The following is a 25,927-nucleotide window of genomic DNA, read 5'->3' as shown; positions in this document are numbered from 1 at the left end:
GCACAGAGCATGAGGTCCTGGTCCTTACTGAAGCACAGAGCTGGTCAGTTACAACAGAGAGTGCCCTTACCCAGCTTCCGGAGCATGTCTGCCAGCATCTGATCCTCCTCTAGCTCTCTGGGAAGGAAGAGGACTGTGTTAGAGACGGGTACCAGGAATGCAGTGAGCCAGTACCCCGCGCTCCCAGCGGGACAGGGAAAACTCCAGAGCAAGCCACTGAGGGCTGCTCCTCTGCTCTGCCACTGTAGGCCAGGGGTGACACCCCCAGATGAGTGCCCTCTCCATTGCTTGCCCTCGCGTGCCCCCGAGGGTGTGCTCTACATTGCCACCCCACCTGACAGGGGGAGACACCCTTGTAGGCAGCAGCAAGCAGACAGAAACGGGCAGTTCTGTAATTGCCCAGGTCCCAGTGTGTCTGCGAGCTCTGGGCGGCAGAGGAAGCTGGTAACACTCCCGAGGGCCCCTTGGCCAAGCAGAGAGCAGACAGGGCCTCCAGTCTGCATGTGGAGCGCAGCAGGAGACATGGCTGCAAAGGAGTGCACACGGAAATATTAAAGCCAGCAAGACAAGCACCAGATTAACCTCTCGGCCCTTCCCCTGTGCAGGAGAGGGGGGTGCTCCAGGCAGAGAGCCATGCAGCAAGCCAGCACTTCACAGCCAACCACCAGCCACAGGGGAGTGGGTAGGTGGCAGGGCCTACACAAAGCAGCTTCTCCACGCAGAGCGGGGCTCCCGTCAGCTCCAGCGTCTGCCCATAACCCAGCCTCCATCAGGCACCTGCTCGAGGGGTGCTCAGAAAGCTCATGGGAGATGCTCTTCCTCTATCCTCCCCCAGAACAGCCCTTTCCCCCTGTCCCCCAGAAGATTCGGTTTCCTTCCCACTCCACCGCGGCGCTGCTCAAAACCATCCTGAACTTGCCAGAGCAAAAACATCTGGCTACAGCATTTTAACCTGTCGCTCTAAAGTTCCAGGGAAAGCCCCCGCTGCTCCCAGCCAGCTGCTGGTTGGGGCCGGAGGTCAGGGTGTTTGAAACCCCCGCTCCCCCGAAAAATCTTCTCCCTGCCCCCTCCGCAGCCCAGAGATGGAGGTGCCCCAGTTATTAACACCCACCACCAGCAGCCCTGCGAATCTGCACCAGCACAAAGGGTTCAGGATCCTGCAGCTCCCAGTCAGGTGCTGGGGGGGGGGGGCAGGGCGGGGAATGCAAGCGTGGCCGGGGGGCTAGATCATCCAGACTCAGCACGTTCTGGGGCGGAGGTCTCTGTAGAGGAGACTCGTGGGCCCGTTGTCCTATTGGTGAGGTGTCAGTGGCATAAATTACAGATCAAGGCGAGACAACTGAGTGAGAGTTACAGGGTCTGGCTCCACCAAGGGCTCCTGGGGAGGCCAGGCCGCAAGCTAAGAGGAGCCCCTAGAATCCCAAGCTTTGCCAAGGGAGACATGGGGGCTGTTCTCAATAGAGATGGGCACAAATCAAAACCACAAACCCAGCCCCCACCCCCCAGCTCTGGGATCATCCAGCTCCCAAGCTAAACTTTACAGCGTGATCCATGCTCTTGGCTCATACAGTAAATGGAGGGTTCCCAGGCTCATGCCCTGGAGAAGGTTTCCCAACTTCTCAGCTCCCTATCCCATCCCCCCAATCCTTCCATGGCGCACTGCTCCTGTCTCTCCCTTTCCTCCATCCCTCGCTACCGACAGCTTCCGTTCTGTTCACTGCCCCATTCCTTTCCCCTCCTGCGCCACACTGGGAAGGGACATGGCAGAGGGGGAACTACGCAGCCTCAAACCTGACACTTTCTAACCTTCAGATCCTATTTGTCCTGGAACGAGGAGCGGTGGGATACAAGCAGCCTCTGTCTTGCCTTCCCCTCTCCCCACTGCCCTGGGGTCCTGTACCTGAGTCTGTCCTCATCCAGACATTCCACGATATTGTTTCTGTCATTGACGGTGTTCAAGTAGGAGTCCAGCAGCTCCTTCTCCCGCTTCTTCTCCATGTAGGTCTTCTGCTCCTCTGTGCAACACAAGGGGAAATCGGTCTCAGCCATGCTACTCGGGCTCGGTCCACGGAGCCAGTGCTACGTTACTTGCATGCTTGTTGTGCCAGACACCCGGCCTCTGTGCTATAAGCAAGACACAGGCCTACCTACAAAAGCAATAGGTTCCTCACAAACCCCCTGGTCCCCTCCCCCAGAGGCACTGCTCTCCCCCCTGGGCTGGGTTACATGGAGGGGAGGTCAGGAGGCCCTGACAGCCTTGCTCATCTTCATTAATTAGCCTCTTACAGTTTGTATGGCAACTTCCGCCTTTTTTATATATATATATTTTCTTACTATATGTTCCATTCTATGCATCCGATGAAGTGGGCTGCAGCCCACAAAAGTCTGTGCGCTAATAGAAGTGTTAGTCTCTAAGGTGCCACAAATCCTCCTGTTCTTTCTGCAGAGTAGAATCCCAGCAAGATGCAGAGACAAGGGCTGGCACAGAGCTGCTCACGTGGGGGATGGCAGCCTTGCTGGGACTGCCTCGCTTACCTGGTTTGTCCATTAGGCGCCTCAGCTCGCTCTCGATATTCCACTGCTTCTCCTCCAGCTTCTGCTGTTTCGATCTGCAAGATCCCAGAGAGGCAATAGGTGATTCTCCTGCCTCACCCCGAAGCAGGACTCTCACACGCGGCTTTGGAGCTGGAGGCTGCTCTCCAAACTATCCGGCAGGACTCAGGAGAGGACCCAGCCAGGGCGAGGGGGCTCCTGGGCTGTCCCACGGCACACAGATAAGCGCTCTCTCTCCTAACACCCAGACATGGGGCTGGGGGGGGGGGCCCCATCAACCCACCCCACCTGTGAGCGAGCTCTGCCTCACAGCACCCCAGTATAGTACGGATTGCTTCTACTGTAGTGATGCCCCATCAGCTAGTACCCCCAGCTGCTGGCAGATATACAAGAGATTCCTTCAAGCCTTCCTTGTCTCTCCCCGTCCCCCAATAAGTCCCATTCTCCAGCCCCCAACACTGCCGGGGTCAGCTCACTGTCTATGGGCAGGGCAGACTGCCCAGCTTTCTGGTTGTACTCACTTGTACATCAGCTCTGACTCCAGTCTCAGCAGCAGCTGTTTCTCGTGGATCAGTTTGAACCAATCCACCATGAGAGCATCCTCTGAATCATCTGCAGATGAGACAAACAGTACGTCCACTCCCAATGCACTGACTACAAGAGTCATCAGTGACCATCCACCTAGGACAGCTCCAGATAACCTACGCTAGTCACAAGTAGCCTCAGATAGTTGGTTATGTATTGTTCCCATCACAGATTGCTCCTGTTACTCAAGCTATAGACAGTGAGCATCACGGGCAGATGCAAGTAAACTGGCCAAGGACTCTCCTCATAGGCTGCTCACTTCACCTTCCATGCAATCTGCCCCTCTGTGCCAACCTGAACAAGCTTATCAAGTATTCTGACAACAGGGATGGCCCTGGGCAAAGTCCATGACAGACAGTCCAATCTGGATTCCCTAAGACAGGTCAGGAGCAGCCTTTCAGTTCCTGAACTTCACTAACCTTCGGTCACTTGGCAATAGAGCAGCAAGTTCCTGGAACAGCGTGCCAGGAAATGGACAGAGCCAGTTGGAATTTCTTCATCCCAGGGTTTTATCAGGCCTTACATTTAAGCCATCTCAAGGGTCCTACACACTGCTTGAGCTACTAGGATCAAAGCCACCAGCCCAAATGCATCTGTAGATAGGACACTGACCATGGGACTCTAGACTCATCCCTCCCAACTCTAGCTGAGATGGTCTCTCTGGCCTCCCTTACCTCCCTCACAGTCACGCAGATGCTTCTCCATATCAACTCCCTTGAGCTCCAGCTCATCCAGCTGCTTTTCGATCTTTCGCACCTTCTCCTGGATTTCTTCCTCAGGGATGTAGTCTTCTTGGAGCTGAGGGACAAAGTCACAGGAGGCTAGAAACTAATACTACCTGCTTCCCGCATGCCACCCATCAGCCTGGGTGGAGCAGGGAAACAACAAAAGGAGACAGGCTGGAATGGACCATCTCCCCCTGGGACCACATCCTGGAGGCACCAAAGTCAGAGAAGATGTGGAGCTGGTAATTGGCAACACAATGGGCCATGCTAAGAAGTCACATAGATCAGCACGGCACAGCCATCACCAGCAGTAGCATCTACCAGTCATGATGCAGCCCCTTCACCTCATCTATAACCCAGCCGGTGCAAGAAGACCTCAGCCGTAAGATCAGCAGTGAAAAGGAGGGGGCCCCAGACTGAACTGAACCATAAAGGCAGTCTCTGGGGAAGGATCATTATGATAGCCTTGTTTTGCCACTCCACCATACCTTGGTCGGGGATGCCACTTCATCGCTCACAAGGCTCTGGAAGATTTTTGGAGCTGGCGGTTTAACTAGAAATTAAAAAAAACACAAACACACACACACACGATATCACCTCTGTAGAGCAGCCACTAGGTGATTAGATAGTCAGAGAGAGACAAGGTAGGTGAGATCATACCTTTTATTGACAGGTTTCAGAGTAACAGCCGTGTTAGTCTGTATTCGCAAAAAGAAAAGGAGGACTTGTGGCACCTTAGAGACTAACCAATTTATTTAAGCATGAGCTTTCGTGAGATGAAGTGAGCTGTAGCTCACGAAAGCTCATGCTCAAATAAATCGGTTAGTCTCTAAGGTGCCACAAGTACTCCTTTTCTTTTTACCTTTTATTGGACTCACTTCTGTCTGCCCAGTAAAAGATATTAACTCACCTACCTTGCGTCTCTTATCCTGGGACCAACACAGCTATAGCAATGCTGCAGACAGCTACAGAGGATCCGAGACAGGAGCAGATCCAGTTCCATCCAACAGAGGGCAGCAACGACACACACACACTTCAGCCAGCACAGTGCAACAAGCCGCTTCTTGCTACTGTCCATACCCTACTGGGATCGGCCGTTTCCCTACGCTGGGATCCACGAGCCCTGTACTAATTCCCTGCTCTCAGTCCGTCAAATCATCGTACGCTGCAGCACACTCCCTCGGTAGCCAGTAGACACCCAGTCCTCTAGAGCTAAACCTGACGTGGTTCTAAAGGGGCCCAGGACAGCCCTGGCCCGGAGTGGGGGGTTATAAAAGCCCTGCACTGGAATGAATGCCAAGCTTGGTTCTGAGCAAAACCGAAACAAATTTTCCCTCCGCCTTGTATAGTTCCCAGAATATTTATAGTGACAAAGAATTAACAAAGGGCTGGTCAGAAATATTGGACTCTCGCCGTGCAAGTGTCACTGTACCCATCTTACTGGCCTTTAGCAAAGAAAGCAAAGCTCGGATCAGTGCACTCACAAGGAAGGTGCAGCAGAGACCAGGATGGGACAGATGGCCCAGTGGTTAGGGCATTAACCTGGTCATCAGGAGACCTGGGTTCAATTTGTTGCATGACCTCGGATTAGTCATTGGAGTGTGTTTACACAGCAAGACACCAAGCCTGGATTTACAGACTTGGGCCCTCTCCCTCCCTCCACTCAACCACTCTCCTCCCTGGGCTCAGAGCCTAGGCACCAGCCAGGGCCTGAACATCGACAGAGCGATTTGTAGCACAAGCCCAAGTCTGTAGACCTGGCTCTGACACTCCTCCCCCATGGGAGTGGCGGGGGGTTTGCATGGAACACGAGACCAGGAGGCATGGACGCCTTAGAAATGCGGGTGCTGCTTAAAATCCAGCCGAGAGAAGACAGCTACCAAAACACCCGCCCGTCCGCAGGGAATTGAATCGCACGCACTGTTCTGTGGCTGGTGTATGAGACTAGCACTCCTAGCTATTGTCACAGTCAGCACAATGGAGTAGGAAAGGGTGCCCCGTACTGCTGGGAGCTCACTGATCGCTTGCTAGCCCATTCCCTACACCATCGGCAGGGACAGTTTTGACTTGCCACGTCTCCCCCTGCAAGTTCCAGGAAAGGGCGTTAGTCATCCAAATTTGTTTGTGATTGATTAGTTGCCGTCTTGCCGGCTCCGGCCTCACACGCTGTGGTGCTGGGGGACATCTAAACACCTAACCAGACAGCGCATGCGCAAGCGGGTGGAAAGACTGAGCTACCTATAAAAAAACCTCCTGCCCACGAGCGGGGGAGGAGTGCGAGATTGGCAAATGCACAAGGAGACTGACAGAAGAGACCCACTAAAATAGCCTGGGGGGCCCCCGAAGAGCAGTCACAGAGCCCGTTACTGGAGCCCCAAACACACAGGCCTGAGACCACAAGCTAGGGTGGAGCTCGAGGGCAGCTCTCAGCCCAGCCCGACCCTCAGTGGCGTGGGTTTCCTGGTTCTACTGCTTCTTCGGAGTCAGGGGGGAAGGAGGCGGTAACTGACCCTCTGCTGTCTCTGCACTACTGCTCACTCTGGAGCAGCATTCTGACACGGCCTTGCGTCAGGTGGTTTTCCCTTCTGGGCCCGGCCCCGTGCGCTGCCTGGCACTCACCCCTTTATGAAGGTTCCTTCTGTGGGGAATGTCCTGCCGTGGGCAGCCTGCCAGTGGCGCTCCACAAATGAGGTGACCTAGCTTAGCGAGAAAAACATCTCCCAAGCAGCCCCCTTGGTGCAGCCTTTGCAGCGCCTCCCATTAGGGAGGAGAGCCCCACAAAATCACCTCTGCCTACGGGCTTGGAGCCAGAGCAGCCAGTGCATGCAGCAGGTCACAGGAAGACACAGCATCCCATTAGCTTGGCTATCTAATAGTACTGTACATGCTGGAGGCAAAACTTCCACCCCAGGATCCCAAAGCACATTCATTCAGGGTCACAGTCTGACTGTGATGCAAGGTTTATGTCCATGTTACAGACAGGGAGACTGAGGCAGAGGCAAGCTAAATGACTGCCCACAGAGATCAGAGTAACAGCCGTGTTAGTCTGTATTCGCAAAAAGAAAAGGAGTACTTGTGGCACCTTAGAGACTAACCAATTTATTTGAGCATGAGCTTTCGTGAGCTACAGCTCACTGCATCGGATGCATACCGTGGAAACTGCAGCAGACTTTATATACACACAGAGAATATGAAACAATACCTCCTCCCACCCCACTGTCCTGCTGGTAATAGCTTATCTAAAGTGATCATCAAGTTGGGCCATTTCCAGCACAAATCCAGGTTTTCTCACCCTCCACCCCCCCACACAAATTCACTCTCCTGCTGGTGATAGCCCATCCAAAGTGACAACTCTCTACACAATGTGCATGATAATCAAGTTGGGCCATTTCCTGCACAAATCCAGGTTCTCTCACCCCCATACACACACAAACTCACTCTCCTGCTGGTAATAGCTCATCCAAACTGACCACTCTCCAAGTTTAAATCCAAGTTAAACCAGAACATCTGGGGGCGGGGGTAGGAAAAAACAAGGGGAAACAGGCTACCTTGCATAATGACTTAGCCACTCCCAGTCTCTATTTAAGCCTAAATTAATAGTATCCAATTTGCAAATGAATTCCAATTCAGCAGTTTCTCGCTGGAGTCTGGATTTGAAGTTTTTTTGTTTTAAGATAGCGACCTTCATGTCTGTGATTGCGTGACCAGAGAGATTGAAGTGTTCTCCGACTGGTTTATGAATGTTATAATTCTTGACATCTGATTTGTGTCCATTTATTCTTTTACGTAGAGACTGTCCAGTTTGACCAATGTAAATGGCAGAGGGGCAGTATTGTTTCATATTCTCTGTGTGTATATAAAGTCTGCTGCAGTTTCCACGGTATGCATCCGATGAAGTGAGCTGTAGCTCACGAAAGCTCATGCTCAAATAAATTGGTTAGTCGCTAAGGTGCCACAAGTACTCCTTTTCTTTTTGCCCACAGAGAGTTATTGGCAACGCTGGAAACAGAACCCAGGTATTCTGACTCTTAGCCCTGTGTTCTAATCATAAGAGAAAACATTACCTGCAACAAAGGAGAGTGTGTTATCTAGTATCAACCACAGAATGGAGACCTAGAATACTGGGATAGACAGACACGATTAACGAAGGGGTAATAAAGTTAGCATTTGTGACCAGTCAGCTCTCTGTACCAAGCGATTTGGAAGCTCTAAAGGGACTCTCTATCTAGCCTCTAGAAAGGAGGTTTGAACCTCTTCCCTAATTCATAGCTCAGGACCATGCGAAAGGAGCGCGGCAGGTAGTGGTACAGGAAAATGCCATCTGCCTTTTTGAAAGGACAATACAGAAACTGGCTGGAGCAGAGGCCTGTAGATTGGCCTATGCAATGCCATCTCGGAGACTGGTCAGTATGCTATTGAAAGGCAGCTATTCATCATCGGAGTCTCTGTAAGCTCCGAAGGCCATCTCCTGGAGAAGCAGCATGACCAGTTCAGGTTATTGGGCTCAATGGGAGGGCTTTAATGGCCTGTGATGTGCAGGTCAGACTAGATGATCTGGTGGTCCTTTCTGGCTTTAACCTCTGCGTCTGAAATGCATCATGTTGGGAAGTGGGAGTAGTGGCCACCAAGGTGTGTCTAGACATGAAAGCTGAAACAGGTGAGCCCGTGTACACTGGACAAAAATAGTATGTTAAACAGGTGCTAGCGGACATATGTTAAAAGCCTAATGAAGACAGGGCAGTTGTAGTTTTAATGCATGATAGCTAGCGAGGTCAATCCTTGAACCGGGGTTTCTCTCAACCAGCTACCACAGGCTAAAAGATTCGAACACGTTAGCTAGCTTGTGTTCCCTAACACATTAGAGAGACGGCTTTTTTCCTAGCGAAGACAAGGCTATGGAGGCAGGCTTGACAGCAGAGAGCTCTGGACACAGCAGGGAATTAGTATCTCACTTGCAAGCACTGCTGACAGGCTGCCCAGAGGAGAAAACGGCTTTCTTGAGAAGGACTCTTACCTGGAGCAGAAACCCGCTTTGACTGGCTTGACTCCTTCTCCTTGGCAGGGACAGGAGGCTCTCCCCATTTTCGCCAGTCATTGAGAAGATCCTTGTCAGGGATCAGTTTCTTCTTTTGAGGCAGCGCAGCAGACAGAACTAAATTAAAAAGCACAGACCCGGTTTGGGTGTGAAATGCACCAGGCTTCAACCCTCCCCCCAGCAAAATGAGCCAGTCCCTGTCAATCCCCATCTCTAACCTCCAACTAAACCCTACTGGTAATCCCCTCCTCTGCTCTTAGCTCTAATGCCATCCCAGATCAACAGCAGTACTGGATACACTCTTCACAATCTGAAGAGCTACAGACCCCTGAACTACCCTCCATCTAGTTTCCATGATACATACAGTTCTACAATAGAACTTTTCTCCCCAACAGCTAGATCCCCACAAAGCAGCGTCGGGCTCCTCTGCTGTGCACACCCAGTGTTTGCTTCGGAATAACGGTAGACGTAATAATGTCCCAGATGCTGCGCTGATGGGCACGTCAACAACCACATCTTCAATTGCAATCAAGACAAACCCACAGCATCACTGGCCGCAAGCGTTCCATCTTCTACCCCACCCCAGCACACGCTTCAAAAAAAGCCAGGACACATTTGAACACCCGCCCCCAACTAAGAAGTCAGATCCCTTGGCATGTGCAAAGGGTGGAGATGGAGACGGCAACTAATCAATCACAAATTCGGATGACTAACACCCTTTCCTGGAACTTGCAGGGGGAGACATGGCAAGTCAAAACTGTCCCTGCCGATGGTGTAGGGAATGGGCTAGCAAGCGATCAGTGAGCTCCCAGCAGTACGGGGCACCTTTTCCTACTCCATTGTGCTGACTGTGACGACAGCTAGGAGTGCTAGTCTCATACACCAGCCACAGAACAGTGCGTGCGATTCAATTCCCTGCGGACGGGCGGGTGTTTTGGTAGCTGTCTTCTCTCCCCGGGTGGACTTTAAGCAGCACCCACATTTCTAAGGCGTCCATGCCTCCTGGTCTCATGTGTTCCATGCATTCCTCCATTTTTTCAGTCCCAGGGACAGCAAGATGGGGAAGGGGAGAAAAAAGTAACAGTGCAGCAGGGCAAAAGAAAGGGATGGATCCTGGCTCTTGAGGATTGAAGGGTAAATCCCAGGACCACTGGGAGGGTCTCCTTCAGAGCACTAGAGGGTTTACTGTAAACTGCTGCCAGGCCCCAGCTCCTTGCACTATTGTCTCTCACCAGCGCCATGGCTGCAGATAGTCAGGGCATTACAACCCCGGACGCTAGGGCCAACATGGAAGTGATTCCAAAGCAAAGGACATAACCCCCACGGAAACGGATTAAAACCCACCATCCACAGCAAAGATGCACCAGAGCATGAAAGAAGCCATGGGACCATGAAGGGAGGACGACAGTGGCCAAGTGGCCTCATCTTCCCATGCACACAATTATACAACTAGACAGTAGCCAAAACCTTGCCTCCCACCCAGCTAGGAGCAAGAGAGATTACATGAAGACTGGCTCCTCTTCCTCAGTTGAGGCTGATCCTGCCAAGTGAAGATTGGGAGACAGCCTGGGGTGGAGGAGGGGAAGCCAAGGACTGAATTCTCCCCTTGTATTTCTGGTATCCCACACTCTGGCTGTGTCTCCCAACCCATCATGCCACTGCCCTGGATGGCTGGAGAAAAGGTTGGCAAAGCTCCCTCCGTACTATGTTTATAACCCATCTTACCAGTGTCCTTATTTGTTGGCGTGGCAATGGATGAAGGTGATTTCTCCTTCCCCTGTGCTGGGCTCAGGGCTATGTTGTTCGTCACCTTGGAGCTGTCCACAGGTTTCTTAGGAACACCCTGATTGGAGTCTCTGCAAGGGAGAAAGATACAACTTAGAAAGTCGTATATCTGCTGGGCTTCGGTCTTCAGCAAAGCTCCTGACTCCACCGTCTGTGATCTTCCAACAGAAACAGGGCCCAGGTCCCTCAAAGCAGTAAGACGGAAGATTCACCCATTCCAGGTGCAGTGAGCTGGAAGGAGATCTCCTTCCCCTCAGCCCTGCCCATAAAAGCAAAAGCCAAGCAGCTCTTCTCACTAATTCCCTCACTCTGTCACAGTAAGGAGTTAAAAACAGAAGAGTTTAATGCCAGAGTTCGGGTCCCTCACGCATGCAGGCTTCTGACTGCACAGTGGAGCTAAGACATTCCCACACTCTCATACGCTCACCACTGAAAACCGATGGCTCTGGGACACTCACTTGTTGGCCACTGGCTTCAATATGGATCGCCAGGAGGCTGGGTTCTCAGACTTATCTTCATTGGCATTCACTCCTCCTATTGGAAGAGAAACAGCAAGTAAAGAAACCTACAATTGACCCAACCAGCTGATCTGCTACAATCCAGATCCCTCCCTTTGCAGACCCAGAATAAGGGAATTCCAAGCTCCTTGTGGATCTTAGGTCATGATAACCCCTGAGCTGGCTACTTCGATTAAATGAGCCCAGGACAAGACCACACAATTGGAGAATAAATTGGTGCTCTTGTTCCTACTGCATTCTACGCCAGCTGCCCATGCCCCACAGGTGAGAAATAACCTGTACAACATATATAGCACCTAGGATCCCAAAGCACTTCAAAACCTATACAGAAACTTCTTTATTCATGCAGAAATGCAGCCACACAGGAGATTAACTCGGGCAGCTGTTTAACAGTCTACAGTAATGCAAAACTGACCACTTAAAGCAGGATGTGAAAAATATGGTATCTCACTTGAAACTTCAGGAGAAACTATATGTAGGTGGCATATAATTACTCAGGACAAGGCTCAAAATACAGGTAACTCTTCCAAAGAGAGACATACAATCATAAGGGGTCAGGATATCAATTTTATGTTTCATCCAGAGTACGACACCTGCAGCAGAACTGGGCTTAAGACACCATGCTGAGTTGCTGGTTCAATACTGACTTGGAGGACCGAGTGCCACCTTCTAGACCGCAAAATCACCACAAGGGTTCCTGGGAGGTCTCCTGTGCTCAACTAACTTGTGAGATCTCACAAAATCACAAGCCAGTGTAGTAGGACAGCTAGGACACTTCAAACCCCAAGACACCCCAAGACAGGGGTGGAGGGATAGCTCAATGGTTTGAGCATTAGCCTGCTAAACCCAGAGTTGTGAGTTCAATCCTTGAGGGGGCCATTTAGGGATCTGGGGCAAAAATTGGGGATTGGTCCTGCTTTGAGCAGGGGGTTGGACTAGATGACCTCCTGAGGTCCCTTCCAACCCTGATATTCTATTACATGACTCCTCAATGAGTGAGACTGCTCCAGGCTTGCCCCGGAGGGACACCACAGATACTGTTCTCCTGGGGCAGATGGATCCATGTTGTGCTAGCTGTCCCAGAGCTCAGACAGCTGAGTGTGCGTTGGTGACGGGTACAGATGAAAGCGCCAGGCTTGGTGGTCCACTTCTTGTCTCGATCTCAGAGAGCAGAGCCCAGGAGCCACACTTCTGGTAAGAGGGGAAATTCACAACATGTGTAACACCATAACCTAGCCCCCAGAACCACGTAACAAGTCGCTCTCACCTCTGGTGTCCTTCCAGTCAGGCTTACGCCCTGTGTCGGCAGGTCTGAGGGTGGCCGGGCCCTTCTCTCCATTCTGCGTGGCGGCCCAAACTCCCACCTTGTTTCCTGGACTTTTGGATGAAGGTTCAATGACCGCATGCTCTGTTTTTTTTGTATGGCCTGGTTTGTTGGCCTGTATTTTGTGATCAGGACTCTGCCTGGGGGAGACAGTGGGAGAAAAGCTGCCAAAGCAAACAGGAAGAGTCTTGTGAGCCTTTACAGAGAAAGTCATCTTTACTGGCCTCCATTCCAAAGATCCGTCTCCCATGTGCCCCGCACAGTCGATGAAAGGGAGAATGGAAAGAGACCTGCTCTAGCTACTCCCATGGTTTCTCCCAGCCTCCCCTCCCTCACAGGAATAGATGATTGAAAGACAGAGGTTCTTACCTGCTGGGCAGCGGGGAACCACTGGAACGGACCCCTCCTGGCCTGTCTGCAGTGGCATTTGATCCAGGAAGAGCCAGCGTGAGATGTTGACGTGCTTTATCCTTCTCAGTGCCGCCTGAGTTTGCCCCAGAAAAGCGTATGCCAGAGGTGCTTTTACTAGCTGCCTGAGAGGGAAGAGGAGGAAGGCCTCCATCTTTAGTAGCCGGCGATTTGGCAGTCAAAGACTCTGAAGTACCCGCACTGGACTCGAAGAACTTCTTTCGGGCTTGCTGCGTTTTTGCTCCTGATGCTGTCCAAGAAGGTGAAGTGGTACCTTCATGGCAATCTGATTTATTCCCAGCTGACGAGGACCATGGAGCATTTAGGCTTTTGGGACCAGAGCTAGAACGGCTGCCAGCAGGTGACCTGGATGGCATGGTGGAGCTGGGGGAATCGGAGGTGGAACTGGTGCCTTTGTTTAACTGACTTGATTTCACCAATACCTTTTGAGGATCTCCTGAGGTCATGGTAGGTTTGTTCTCTATGCTACGTGGTCCGGAATTCCAGAGACTGGTTGGCTGTTGGTGGCTGGTACAGATGTAAGTACCAGGTTCGGTCCCGGTTTTGTAGGCCCCAGACTGTAGAGTGTTGGAACACTGTTTGCACCTATGGACAGTCGCAAAAAAAAACCTCCAAACTATTAGGAAACGTTCTCCAGAGAATTGGGTGCCACCGAGATGAACTCAGCAGCCAACTGCAGGGGAGACATGGACACACAGGACTGGGAAGGGCCATCAGTGCAAGGAGCTCCACGTAAAAGCCAGACTGCTACCAAAGGGAGCAGTGTGAGTGCCATGCTGCCCCCATATGCCACGCTGCAATACACACCCATAAACACCAATAAGAGTGACCCACTCAGATCACCACCTGTCAGAGGTACAGATGACAGTGAGCCAGTGCAATGGGCTTCCCCTGGACATGGATGGTTTTACCACATCAGTGTCATAACCTAGGCCCCAAGAGGAGGCTGCCAGTAACATCTGAACAAGGAGCAGTGTACGTTCCCTAATGCTGCAAGTCAGGCATACCCCACCAAGCCGGCTCTGAAGAGCCTTTCTATTGTCCAAGAAGCAGCCATCCTAGTCTCCAGAAGTTCTCTGTAGGTGAAACACAGCAAGTCGCCGAGGTTAACAGGCAGCTGGGCAAAGGGAAGAACTACACAGCAGCTGTGGGAGGCTCTCTGTCCAGAAAGAGGCCAGGCTGACCCTTCACTGGGCGTGGACCCTGCCTCCCCGCCCCTGGAACTCTACCTGAAGCAGTTCCTATGATAGAGCTTCCCATCGACCAAGTGTCGCTGAACCAGGTGCACGTGATTCCCACAGATGGCACAGCTGCTGCTACGAAGATTACCACTGTCTACCAGGATCCTCTTCTGGGGAGAGAGAAAACAGCAGCAGCGACAGCCATCAGCCCAGTACGAAGCTGAAAACATGCCAGGCAGTCTTGTCTAAACTGGACCATTCAACAGCAGCAAGCAAATAGGAAAAAAGTTATCTACAGGGGGGACTGAATGGCTCAGGAGCCCGGCAATGGGACAAGGAGCCTTTTAGCACAAGGTCCCTGGAACAAATCCAGCCCTGGTTGACAGCAGCCAGAAGCCACTGCCATCAGAACGCTATCTGGTGGCAAATCTAAAACGATATAAGTGGTCCCAGTTAAGTTCCTAGAGGTGCTAATACCATTTAACAAACCCACCACCACAACCAGGACTAATCAGGATCCTTGCTGACAATCTCACCAGCAACACCAAGGACCGGGTGCACCGTGGAGAACTTGGTTATTGCCATGTTTTGCTTCTTTTGTTAAAAGATAAGAGGAGGTGGATTCTCGCTCTCTTTGGTGTTATAAATCTCTGTCACTAGCACACCTGTTGCAATGCTGCACATGATTAGGGTCTATACCACCACATTCTAGTGCTTGGCATCATTGTGGCAAGCCTCTAGATACCCCACCAAGTTTGCTCTTGTATAGACGGTAGCATTTGTCACTACCCTGGACTCTCGGTACAAATTAACGTATTAGGACATACAGCATTACCCTAAGGGCAAAAACACATCAGTGTTGAGAGATTTTATGCTCCCCCTTCTTGCCACCAGACAGCACACACCCCTCCCTGGGCTAATTTAATCACCAGCACAAAGAGCATCTAACTCAGGGTACAGAGCCTGGATCTATCAGTTGGGTGGCATAGCCACTAGACAAGCAAGGAGAGTCCCAAGTCCAATTGCCATCTGATTGAACATGAGCTTGTTGGTAACCATGCAGATGCCCTCTCACCAGTGGTAAGTAGGGCCTCCAGGTTTAATCCCATAATGGGAGAGTTGGTGGATCATAAACAGTGGGTCAGGACTCAATCCCCAGCTGGCTGAGGCCTTCTAGCCTGTCATGAGTGTCTCCAACGCCTACCAGCTGGTTCAGAGTAGGAGAATCCTGTTTTCTTACCGATGTCACTGGAGGATTTTCCTTTGGCAGATCCTGCCCTGGACGTGCTGGGTTTATCTTGGCTGCAGCTGGTGGAGATGCTGGTGAACTTATAGGAGTCAGCTTGATAGGTTCCGAAATGGCCTTTTTCCCAGGTGGCTCCTCGCTCGATTCAAAAGTGGGACGCTTGATTCCAGACAGGCCTCCAACTGGCATAAAGGACAAGGAGCATAAGCCAGAAACATAGGCCTGGAAGTGATCTGTATTACAGTAATGTCTGAAGGTCCCCAGCAGGCCCCACTAGGTACTATATAAACACAGGGAAACCTGGGCTTCTCCACAAGCTTGCACCTGAATTTGGGGCAAGATGCAACAAGTGAGTTAACAGAGGAGAAGGAGGTGCATCCGGCAGTGGTAGCTGCTGATCCCTCTCCGTCTTGGAAGCGGCTGGGACTTTCTTAAAGGGCCATTTCTCTTGGGAAATTTGATGGAGGGAATGTAAAAAACACCTCTCCCCCAGGCTGGGCAAGTTAGTGGCCTTCAGCATGTCTATCTTGGGTGCTTATAGAACCCCCATTACCAAAATATGTGAGTGCCTCATAATCTTTAATGCATTTCCCCTGTGAGGTAAGGCAGTGCTGTTATCCCCATTGTACAGATGGGGAACTGAGGCCCAGACAGGCTGAGTGACCTGCCCATGGTCACACAGGAAGTCTGTGGCAGAGCAGAGACTTGAACTGGGGTCTCACAAGTGCTAGGGTAGGCCCCTAATCACTAGCCCAGCCTTCCTCCTAAAGTCAGTAGGCTTTTCCATGACAGCGTGACCAGAACTGGGAGGCACCATGGGAGCCACTAAGCAGAAACAAACAGGATTTAATAATCAAAGACTTGGGATGCATTCGCTAGATACGAGAGCGATTTCCTCTCTCTCTTCCTTGTTTGGGGGTGGGAAGGACTCCCTAAGGTTGCAATAAGCAGGGAGGGGAAAAGAGAACGGCCAAATGCCCCCAGAACTCCAATCAGGAACAGGGAACAACTGCAGGACAGCCCCCGGGAGGGGCAGGGCTAAGTTAGCTTTCCAGTTTGGTTATGACAAAGCCTGACTCCAAGTGGTAGGGCTGCTCAGCCATTTAGGCCATCCTGCAAGTGTGTTCTTTTCCCTCCACACCCCCACCCCTTTTTGAACCATATAGTTCTTCACGCTCTCTGTGGGACACAGCAAAGAATTATTCTAGCTGCAATTTTGGTTTTAAAGCCAAGTGAAGGAATAGCCATCTGAAAAAAAGATTCCCGAGAGAGCTGTAAATACGCCACGAGAGAGGGAGAGCGATTCATGGAGCAGTATGAAAGTGGCCTCCTGCAGAGGAGACTTCGGCAAGCTATCCAAACAAATAGCAAGTGCAATTTCACCGCAGGGACCAGCAGGGCCACAGCGAAAGGTCTAGATTCAAACTTCCCACTCCCAGAACCCAGTGCAAGCAAAGGGAACTTCAGTCCTGCTCTAATGTCAGTGCACAGCCTCAGTACATATTAGCCATTCCCTGGTCTCAGGATTGCAAAGAATGACTGGCGTCAGTGAGGAATATGCAATAAACAAGACACAGAAGTCAAGGGGTCACTGCCGCTGGACTTCAGAGTCTGCTGTGTGTCAGAGGGCACATTCCCCGCACGCCTGTGGGTTTGGACACACACACTTACCCCAATGTTCTCAGCGCAACTGAAACATTTTGTAGGACGCTGGAGGGTACAGAAATGTGATGTGTTTAATGATGTGGTAGGCGAGTTCCCCTGGGGGTGGAAGGAGAGACCCCAACCTGGCACAAAGCCCACCGTGCTGCACAAGCACTCTGGCTGGCGTTCACTTTTTGACATGGATTTAAAAACACGAGACAAAGAACGAAGTGGAGGGTGGAGAGAACATTCAGCTATTTGAAAAAAACCTGGTTTCATAATCCAGATCCACATTCTCCAGCTGGAGCTCTACCTTCCTAGCCATTCACACCCCAAATGTCACCTCTCCAAAATGTCCTTTGGAGAACCCATGAGTTTGGCTTCTCGTATTATTTCATTTGTAATAGTTCAAAGCCAGATACAAACCAGATCTATCATAATGTGCATGTAAATCCCGATGGATGGTAGTTAACATACACTCGGTTATGTGAGAATAATATTCTCTGAAGCCCTTAGGCCGAGTCTACGCTTAAAAGTTTTACTGTGGAACTATGTCAGCTAGGGATGTGATTTTTTACTGACGTAGCTAAATTGGCCAACGCCCTAGTGTAGATGCAATTATGCCGGTATAACCATGCTTACATGGGGATAGCCTATACACTCAGCTCCCACAGGAGCTTTTTGCCTAGGCGTGTCAACACTAAATTTCAGTCTCCAAGTTTCACATAAGCCCGTTTCCTGGGTGCCTGGGGAAGGTGGGGTGCATGCACACAGGAGATTTTAACAGCTATCTGATTTGCTTAAATGTTGACTGCTTCCTCACTGCAGACTGGTGGGCCTGGGTGGGAGGACCAGGTGGAATTCCATCCTGAGCAGGGTGCCTGGCACACCAGGGGATGGGCTACTTACTTGGTGACCGTCCATGGAAATAGTTATAATACTGGGAGACGTAGGTGAGGATGCTCAGCCTGTCTGGCACCCTCAGAGCCACCATATCCTCAGCATCCAGCAAGGCAGGAATGCCCAGCTGTTCTTCAGCCACTCGAAATGCCTGCAGTGGGAACAGAAGGAACAGGGTCTGTGCTAGCCCAATGACCGAAGCTGTCAGCCATCCATTAGGAGAAAGGTAAGGAAACACTGTAGCACACAGGCCCCTATTCCTCCCCGGGGGAACAGCTGGGCTAGTTCAGCTCCTACATCATACAGCTGTTATGGGAACTCTGACAGTCACGACTTCCAGCCACAAGATTGGGAAATTCAGGCTGACAGCCCAAAATCCAGCCAGACAGGCTGGTCCCAGCTCATTCCACTGGAACTCAGCTGGGTTTCTCCTGCTCTTCCTTGGGACTGTTTCGCTCTCTGTATACGTGTATGTGCCTATTTGCAGATAGAGAGGTTGCAGCCCCACTGAGCCGGATGTTATGGGTCTGGACCTAGAGGCTTGGCTTGCAGGTTTCAGTCCCGTTCTTAATGCTCCCATTAGTGGGGTTTTGGTAGGTAGTGATACTTGGGTCTTGTCTACATTGCAAGCTAGTGCACAGCAAGCCTGCGTGTTGTAGATTCACACCCTGGCTTACCATGCACTAACTCGCCACATCAACAAGCCCTTGGTGTTTATACACCGCTTTTCACTCCAAAACCTTTACAAACATTAAGCTTCACAATCCCCCCCGTGAGGTGAACGTCATTCCCTATATGACCAACAGGCAAGCTACAGCAGTAAAAATGAAGCCACTTGGCTAAGGCCGCAGACGGATCAGAGGCAAAAGTAGAATCAAAGACTTTCTGGCTCCCAAGCCTCTGCTCAAATCATGCATTTCTAATTCGGATTAACAACTTCGGGGCTGGTACCAGGTACCTGGGGCAAAAATTGCTCACCGGTGCTGCCCGGTGTACTAGTGCTAGGGGGACAGAAGGTAAAGAAATACAGAGCGACTTTCTTCCAACACTGAACAAGAGACTTCATTGGACCCAGGAAAAGAGCAATATCCCTGCAGCTACTCTGTCTCTCTCTGCTTCCCCGCAGAGCTTTGGCCAAGGCCCTTCTCCATCCCTCCTTCCTGGCTTAGAGAGAGAGAGCTCAAATACCCTCTCTGTTGGAACATCCCCTTCATAATACCAATGAGAGATCAGCATTTCAAAGAGCCAGACACAGGGCTACAGCCGAAACAATGGATGAAAGTCTTAAAGACAGAGTCTAACTCTACGAGAGCCCTTCCTGTCTGGCACAGTAATATAATGGATCTGACCTACAAGCCAGCTGTCCCTGTTTAGGAGAGACAAACGACTTTTTTAACGAGCCAACTGCCCTATTTTTCATTGGGTCTTTCCAAAAACTCTTTAACTGGATGGTCAGAACACAGGCTTACCGCCAAGTAGTTATGGCGGCGTCAATTGTCCCAGGACGCACTGACACGGACAGGCCGTGCGATTGGTACGTCTACACTGCTGGTACACGCTCGTGCCAGGAAACAAAAAGATGCTGGTGGGGGACACACCTGTGTTTGTTGGTACTGGATCAGCTCAGAGCAGTACAAAAAGATACATAAAGACAGCTGTACTTCGCGGAGATAGAGCCTAAGAGGGGAAAAGGGCCTTCTGCTGAATCAGTGTGGTCAGTGCCTGCAGCACGGAGGGGTTCCTTGGCCCTCTCCCTTCCTAATACGGAGATCTAACAAGATCACAACCCACGGTGAGTTGCCACTATTCCAACTAACAGCCTGGGAAATGAGGGGCTTAATAATAATATTTATATAGCACTTTTCACCAGTCGATCTCAAAGTGCTTTACAGAGGAAAGAAGTGTCATTTTAGAGATGGGGAAACTGAGGCCCAGAAGTGACTTGCCCAAGGTCACCCAGCAGGCCAGCGGCAGAGCCAGGAATAGGTCTCCTGATTACCAGTCTAGTGTGCGCTCTCTCTCTCAATTAGACCGCACTGCCTCCTAGTAGTAGTGAAGGAAAATGAACAAACATCTTCCCCTTATTTACATATTTCACTTCCAGTAACGAAAAACAGCCTAACAGATCATTTTTGGCATCTGGTAAAAGCCACATTCTTCCTCGCCTCAAGACCTTGTATGGAGAGTTTCAGACTGGAACAGATTTTTCCAGTTGTATAATAAAGCCCCCCGAAAAGAAGCCTATGAGCAGCGAGGCAGCAGCAGGATCTGAACAATAGCAGAGGAAACAGCTGTGAGAGAAGTTAGTCCCATACGTGTCCCAAGACAGTCACAAGCTCAAGGAGAGCCAGTCTGGTGGTGGAGAGAGGCACGGGTTGCCCACCCGCTCTGTGTCTTATTAGCACAGGGACACGTTACCTTATAGCAACAGGAGAAGGAGGGAGGAGAGACTGAAAAAATAAAGGACATGAAGACGGAAGAGACCAAGAAATGGAGAAAGACACAGAGGGGGAGACAGACATGGGAGAGAAGAGACAATATGGACCCGGTGAGCGTACAGACATTTTCATTAATAAAACCAGCTGAGGCAGCCTGAACAGTTCATTTCACAGAGAGAAAGAAAAGAAAAAGAAAACAGCCAAGTTCCTCTGTGGAAGGGAAGCCCTCAGCCATGCACAGGAAGCTAACAACCTCCAGAACTTCAGAGCATCCTTGCTGAGCATCTGTAAACGCAGCTTGATGTGAATACTAAATGGGGAGGAGCGACTTCATCAGCCTGGCACTGCTATAAGCCGGTGGCTGGTACCCAGGAAAGCCTGCTATGGTAGTGCACAGCACCCACACAGAAACAAGAGAATTACCTGACTTCCCCTTCAGGACATGTCCTAACGTACAGGAGTGGAGACAGAGAGGAACAGAGCGTGAAGGTCTGATGGAGGGAGAAACAGGACGCGAAAGGTTGAGATGGTGGAATCGAAAGACTCAGACATGACTTCCAACCCCACATGAGCCCAGAGTTTTAAGGAGAGGACTCTCCATCTCAGGCACAATGCTGCTGCTAAGTCATAATTGAAACACCCTTACTAATTCCTCCGCCCCATGCCGCCACGCTCCCCCATGATCCTCAGCGTCTCTCACTCACACACACATTGCTTGTCCCCTGCCCAGCAGCTCACATTACACTTGGATGTGGGGGAAACCTGGGGCAAAGGCGGGCAAGGACATCAGGGGACAGTTCCCGGGGGAGCAGGATCAGATACACATGGTGTGGGGCCAGTGACTCAAACTGGACCACCACCTCTGCTGTCCTGGCTGCAGGGCCATGCGTCACCCGAAAAGGAGGTAGCTGTTTGGACTCGGAAGAGAACAAGAGACGTGTTTGTTCACATCCCAGCCTCACTCTAAGCGGCAGTGAAGCGAGCATGGGCCAGTGCCCGCCCTGAAGGGAACAGCAGCTGTATCTGCGGCCCATCTTTTATGGGGGAAGGCAGGAAAAATTCCTTTCTTCAAGGACTCATCCCACGCTTGGCTTTTGGAGCTAGCGCAGGGAGTGGGCGGGTGACCTGAGCTCTATTCCTTTATGGAGGAAGGAGGGAAAGCGCAGCCCCAGCCTGACCAGTTCCCAAGCTGGAGTAGCAAATCCAGCAGGGACAAAGGCTCTAGAACTGCCCCACCTTCTCTCAGCACATAACTCTGCAGGGAGAGAGGTGGGGGGACCCCCTTACCCTCTCTTGCCTCAAGCTACCTACCAAGTCCCCTTCTGATCTCTTGGAAGCAGCACACAGCCAGTACATTAATGCACCTCCTCCCCGGGGATTTCTCCCTCCTTCGACCCCCAGCCCTTCTGCCCCAGTCTCTGTGGTCTCCCAGCTTGGGCAGGCAGAGGGGAAGGGGGGACTTTCTGACTCCCAGCAAGGGAGTCCACGGCCACACCTGCCCGACAGACACACCAGGGGCAATGGGGAAACATGGGCTCGCTCCTTCATTACACAGAGCACACCACCCCCAAAGCCTGGCCGAGACGGCTGTGCAGGGAGCTCCAAAGAGGACAGGAACAGGAGCCATCCTACCAGTACCTTTACTGAAGAGCCTGTGGCAGAGGAGAGCTCAGCCATCCCCTTAACTCTCTGCTCCCATACCCCAGCCCGCTCTCCATTGCAGAGTACCTCCTGCAACTCCTCCTCCAAAGGCCCCACAGTAGCATGGCTAGTCTCCACTTGAAGCCTGAGCACTAGCTGGGTTACCAGAGAGACGTCCTACACGCCCTGGGGCAGCGCTCCCAGCCCTGGCTGCCCAAGGCACAGAGCACATCCTTAAAACCTGCTGATTCGGGGAGCAGCAACACATGCTGCCATTCCACCACCAGCCGGGCCCCTCTCTCTCTCTAGCAGTCAAGCATCTGCCTCCTCTACTCCTTGCAGTGGCATCTATCAGCACTTCACATGCAGAGAGCTGCACGCCCCACGGCCCTTCCAAAGTGCCTTTCCTCGCTGCTTGCTCCATAAAAGAGCTGCCCCGCACTGAGAAGCCGGTGAGGATGGAGAATCCGCAGGCCGTTCCATTGCACAAGCTGCCCCGCTTTTCATGGCGAGCTGGCAGAGCACTCAGTGCTGGGAGAAGACAAAGCCCCTGTCTGGGGATCCCTGTCTCAACAGAGGTGACAGGGCACAGGCAGTTAAGAAAGCTGAACGGCCTTACGGTGCTTTACCATAGCCGGGGAAGTTGGAAAATGTTTGCTAGAGTCACCAGAGCAGAGGCACGTAGAATAAGCCGGCGGGTCTGAGTGTGTCATAAACACGCTCCGTTCCCTGAGTTACTAGCGGTTAACTGTGATCTGCTCCAGGCATGGGCGAGTAGCAGAGCACCATGCAGAGACCACCATGCCACAGGGGAACTGGGGCTGCCCTGGGCACAGCACACCGTGGTTAACAGCAGAAAGCAGAACTGCAAATCCCACTTACCAGAGAGTTGTTCTCATAAACGTTTTCCTTACTCAGGACGTTGAAGTCTCTGAAACACGGAAGAGGAGAAAGAGTTTAGCTGGGCGTCGGTAATCCAGAGCACGCCCCTTCCATTCCAGCTCCCCGAGACCCTCGCAGCCTGGCTCTTTTGGAAGAGAGTGGCAGCTTCCTTCCTGCTTTGGCTGCCACCAGACATACCCCAGCAATTCCATCGGAGGCCAGGTCTACACTACAGACTTATATCGGTGTAACCCCATGGCTCAGGGGTGTGAAAAATCCACACCCCTGAGCAATGTAGTAATACCAACCTAACCCCTAGCGCTACGCTGGCGGGAGCGCTTCTCCCATCCACATAGCTACAGCCTCTCGGGGAGGTGGATTAACTACGCCGACGGGAGTAGCATCTTCACTAAAGACAAGCCCAGAGGCCCCTGTTGGTAAAGGCACTCCAGTATCTCCTGCGGACAAAGGTGTGAGCTCAGCACGGGAGACCCCACCAGCACAGCTGGGACTTCCCTGCCATCTGCGACTGGAGCACCGTTTCGGCTCCCTGTCTTCCAGGGCTGGCCATGCTGGCCACCCCACCCTCAGAGTGGGCTATGCCACGCCAGCCAAACATCGTGTACAGATTCACGGCTTCTGCAGTGCGGGAGAGGTGAAGGCTTTTACCTGCTGCCTTCATGAAACACTTGCTCCTTCCCCACACCCCCAAGGATCACTGCTGCCAGGCAGGACACACCTCTCGTATTTGTATCATCATCGCTGCTCCCTGAGGCACAGCATTCCCCTAATGGTCACATGCAGATCCCTGTGCCAGACCCAGAACTACCAGACCCTCAGAGACTTCCAGCATCAGAAGAGCCTTGGCTCCGGTCCTCTCTTCCTCCAGCAGCCTTGGCAGCAGGAGTCATCCCCCTCCTCCAGGAAAGCTGTGAATATCATGCACTTCTATGATACATTCACCTCCTGTGAGCTCATGGAGCAGCAGGTCCAAGTTCTGGATTCAGATCCTGTCTCTTCCCCGACCCCGTTCTCTGCTGTTACATGCTCTACCAGACTTGGGCCTGAGCAAGAAATATTTTCACCTGCTGTACAACACGCAGATTAAGAAAGCAGAAATCATTTTAGAAATCGAGTTTGCTTTCTATCAACGATCAAGCTACAGCTGAAAGATAGAGCTGTTGCTCTTCTCAACCTGGACAGTGGCTAGCCAGAGCCATTTTTATTACTACTCAGTTTCTCTCCAGTTATCACCATGCTACAGTTTTGGGGCTGAAAACATGCAGCAGAATGTTTATAGCATGAAGGGGAACTTCTCATTAATTACAAGAGAAAGAATTATTCATGTGACATTTTGCAAAAAATGTAGGCCAAAAACTTGGGTTTTCTTACGTTCTCAAACAGCCTTCCCTTAATACACACCAATTCACCTCACAAACTCACGCAACCGTTTCTATTTAAAGGGAATAAAGGACAACTATATGAAAAATCCAGGATAAAGCTGCCACACACAGTTCTATTTATAGCACAAATGCATGAGTTTATATCACACACAGGATCATTTGCATGACTGCTACTGAAAATATGGGACAAAGTGTGTCCTTTATATACTTAATACAAGACACGAACATTAGGCAAATAAGGGATGTCCCTTAAAATACGTGAAGGACAATCCCCTGCTCCAAACTTACAGTGAAATTTGTCCTTCAATAACAGAGGGGTTTGAAAAACACCAGTTGCCAACTTCAGATTTCAAACAGATCAGAGTGGGCTGTCTTTTAAATAATTTCCTTTCATCCAAGGCACAAACCGCCACCTCTTCTCTATTTCTTTCATCTGGATCCAGGGTCCCACCTTCCAAGCAGAACTGAGAGTTCACCCCCAGGAACTGGTGAGCCAGGCAGATGGAGAATGAGCTTGGGTTTGATGTCAAAATCCCACTTCTGAACTCCCCCAAGAAGTGCATAAAGACAAGGAGCAAGCCAGAATCCTCCACCCGCCAGGCTGGAGTAAGACTTGCCAAACCATCCCATTCATTCCTTGTCCCAGTGGGCTCCTGGGTGGGGATTTTCCTTCCTTACAATAGTGGCTTAAAAGGAGTATTTTATTTATTATTCTGCTCTATTAAGGAAGCAGACTGTATCACTGAGACAACAATTAAAATCATCCCGCTTCACCTCAGACAAACCATATGGGTCCCTCCTGCCCCCAGCCCAGGGAGCCAGTCAGTTACAATCCCTTCTCTCGCTCCCGCATCCCCACGCGAGAGCTTGGATCACGCCAGTCGGTACAACTAACACCCAAAATGCCAATGAAAACAACAAGCAGCTCTGTGCCATGGATAGCAGCATGCACAGCCAACTCTCCCCTCACTGCAGGCTGTTTTCTGCTCACACCCCCAGGAACTGCAAAGATAAATGTAAGATGAACATCAAAATCTGCTAGACTGTGGAATAATCTGCCAAAGGGACTCCTCGCTTGAGTCATTCAAAGCCAGGCTAGACAAAGCATTTAAGAATATACTGTAAGGGAAAACCCCAGCATGGGCAGGAGTTGGAGAAGATAACCTAGCAATTGTTTTACATCTCCAGCTTCTCTGATTTTAAGGAAGCTTGACATAGTGCTGAGGAGAGAGAGAGCAGCAGCTCAAGGAAGGTGTCCTCTCACAGCAAGTCCAATTAGACTGCACAGAGCAATGGAAAGCACCACAGAGCCAGGGCAAGCCCAGGCTTTGCTCTGTATCTTTCAACCTGCCAAAGCACAGATGTGGAAAATACAAAAAAAAATAAATCTCCGTGCCAGAGGTTTAAAATAATGCCAGATTCATTGATTTGGCATCAGTCACATTCCCCGTCACCTCCATGTCACAAGGCTGCATTTCTGAATTCCATTTACACCAGTGAAAGTGGAGACAACATCAAGGCCATGTGGGATGGAGCCTGGAGGTAAGAATTTGGGTTTCTCTCTGCTGAAGGATAATTGAAAAATCCGCTTGCAGTTCTCACTGAAGAGAATGTACACAGCCAGGCTGTTTGGCGATT

At 51.1% G+C, this 25,927-nt stretch overlaps 1 protein-coding gene across 3 annotated transcripts in view; it reads right to left on the bottom strand.

Moving 5' to 3' along the window:
- MICALL2 (MICAL like 2) overlaps positions 1-25,927 on the bottom strand; it is a 34,838-nt gene that overhangs the window by 1,954 nt on the left and 6,957 nt on the right. The window contains exons 2-17 of one of the 3 annotated variants that reach the window (XM_073362038.1): positions 23,626-23,815; positions 22,887-22,935; positions 17,935-18,076; positions 15,376-15,563; positions 14,184-14,305; positions 12,895-13,539; positions 12,469-12,689; positions 11,142-11,217; positions 10,624-10,754; positions 8,878-9,015; positions 4,352-4,416; positions 3,813-3,936; positions 3,075-3,165; positions 2,536-2,609; positions 1,901-2,015; positions 71-117 (exon numbers count right to left, since the gene is read on the bottom strand). In XM_073362038.1, coding sequence (XP_073218139.1) covers positions 71-117; positions 1,901-2,015; positions 2,536-2,609; positions 3,075-3,165; positions 3,813-3,936; positions 4,352-4,416; positions 8,878-9,015; positions 10,624-10,754; positions 11,142-11,217; positions 12,469-12,689; positions 12,895-13,539; positions 14,184-14,305; positions 15,376-15,563; positions 17,935-18,019 — 2,122 coding nt within the window. In that variant the 5' untranslated portion in view covers positions 18,020-18,076; positions 22,887-22,935; positions 23,626-23,815. The remainder of the gene's footprint in view (positions 1-70; positions 118-1,900; positions 2,016-2,535; positions 2,610-3,074; positions 3,166-3,812; positions 3,937-4,351; positions 4,417-8,877; positions 9,016-10,623; positions 10,755-11,141; positions 11,218-12,468; positions 12,690-12,894; positions 13,540-14,183; positions 14,306-15,375; positions 15,564-17,934; positions 18,077-22,886; positions 22,936-23,625; positions 23,816-25,927) is intronic. The other 2 variants (XM_073362037.1, XM_073362036.1) reach the window with 2 other exon arrangements.

This window comes from Lepidochelys kempii, chromosome 10 (genome assembly GCF_965140265.1).
Source record: "Lepidochelys kempii isolate rLepKem1 chromosome 10, rLepKem1.hap2, whole genome shotgun sequence".
Classification (NCBI taxonomy): domain Eukaryota; kingdom Metazoa; phylum Chordata; order Testudines; family Cheloniidae; genus Lepidochelys; species Lepidochelys kempii.
The sequence above is the reverse complement of the archived record's forward strand: the minus strand, read 5'-3'. Positions and strand labels throughout refer to the sequence as shown.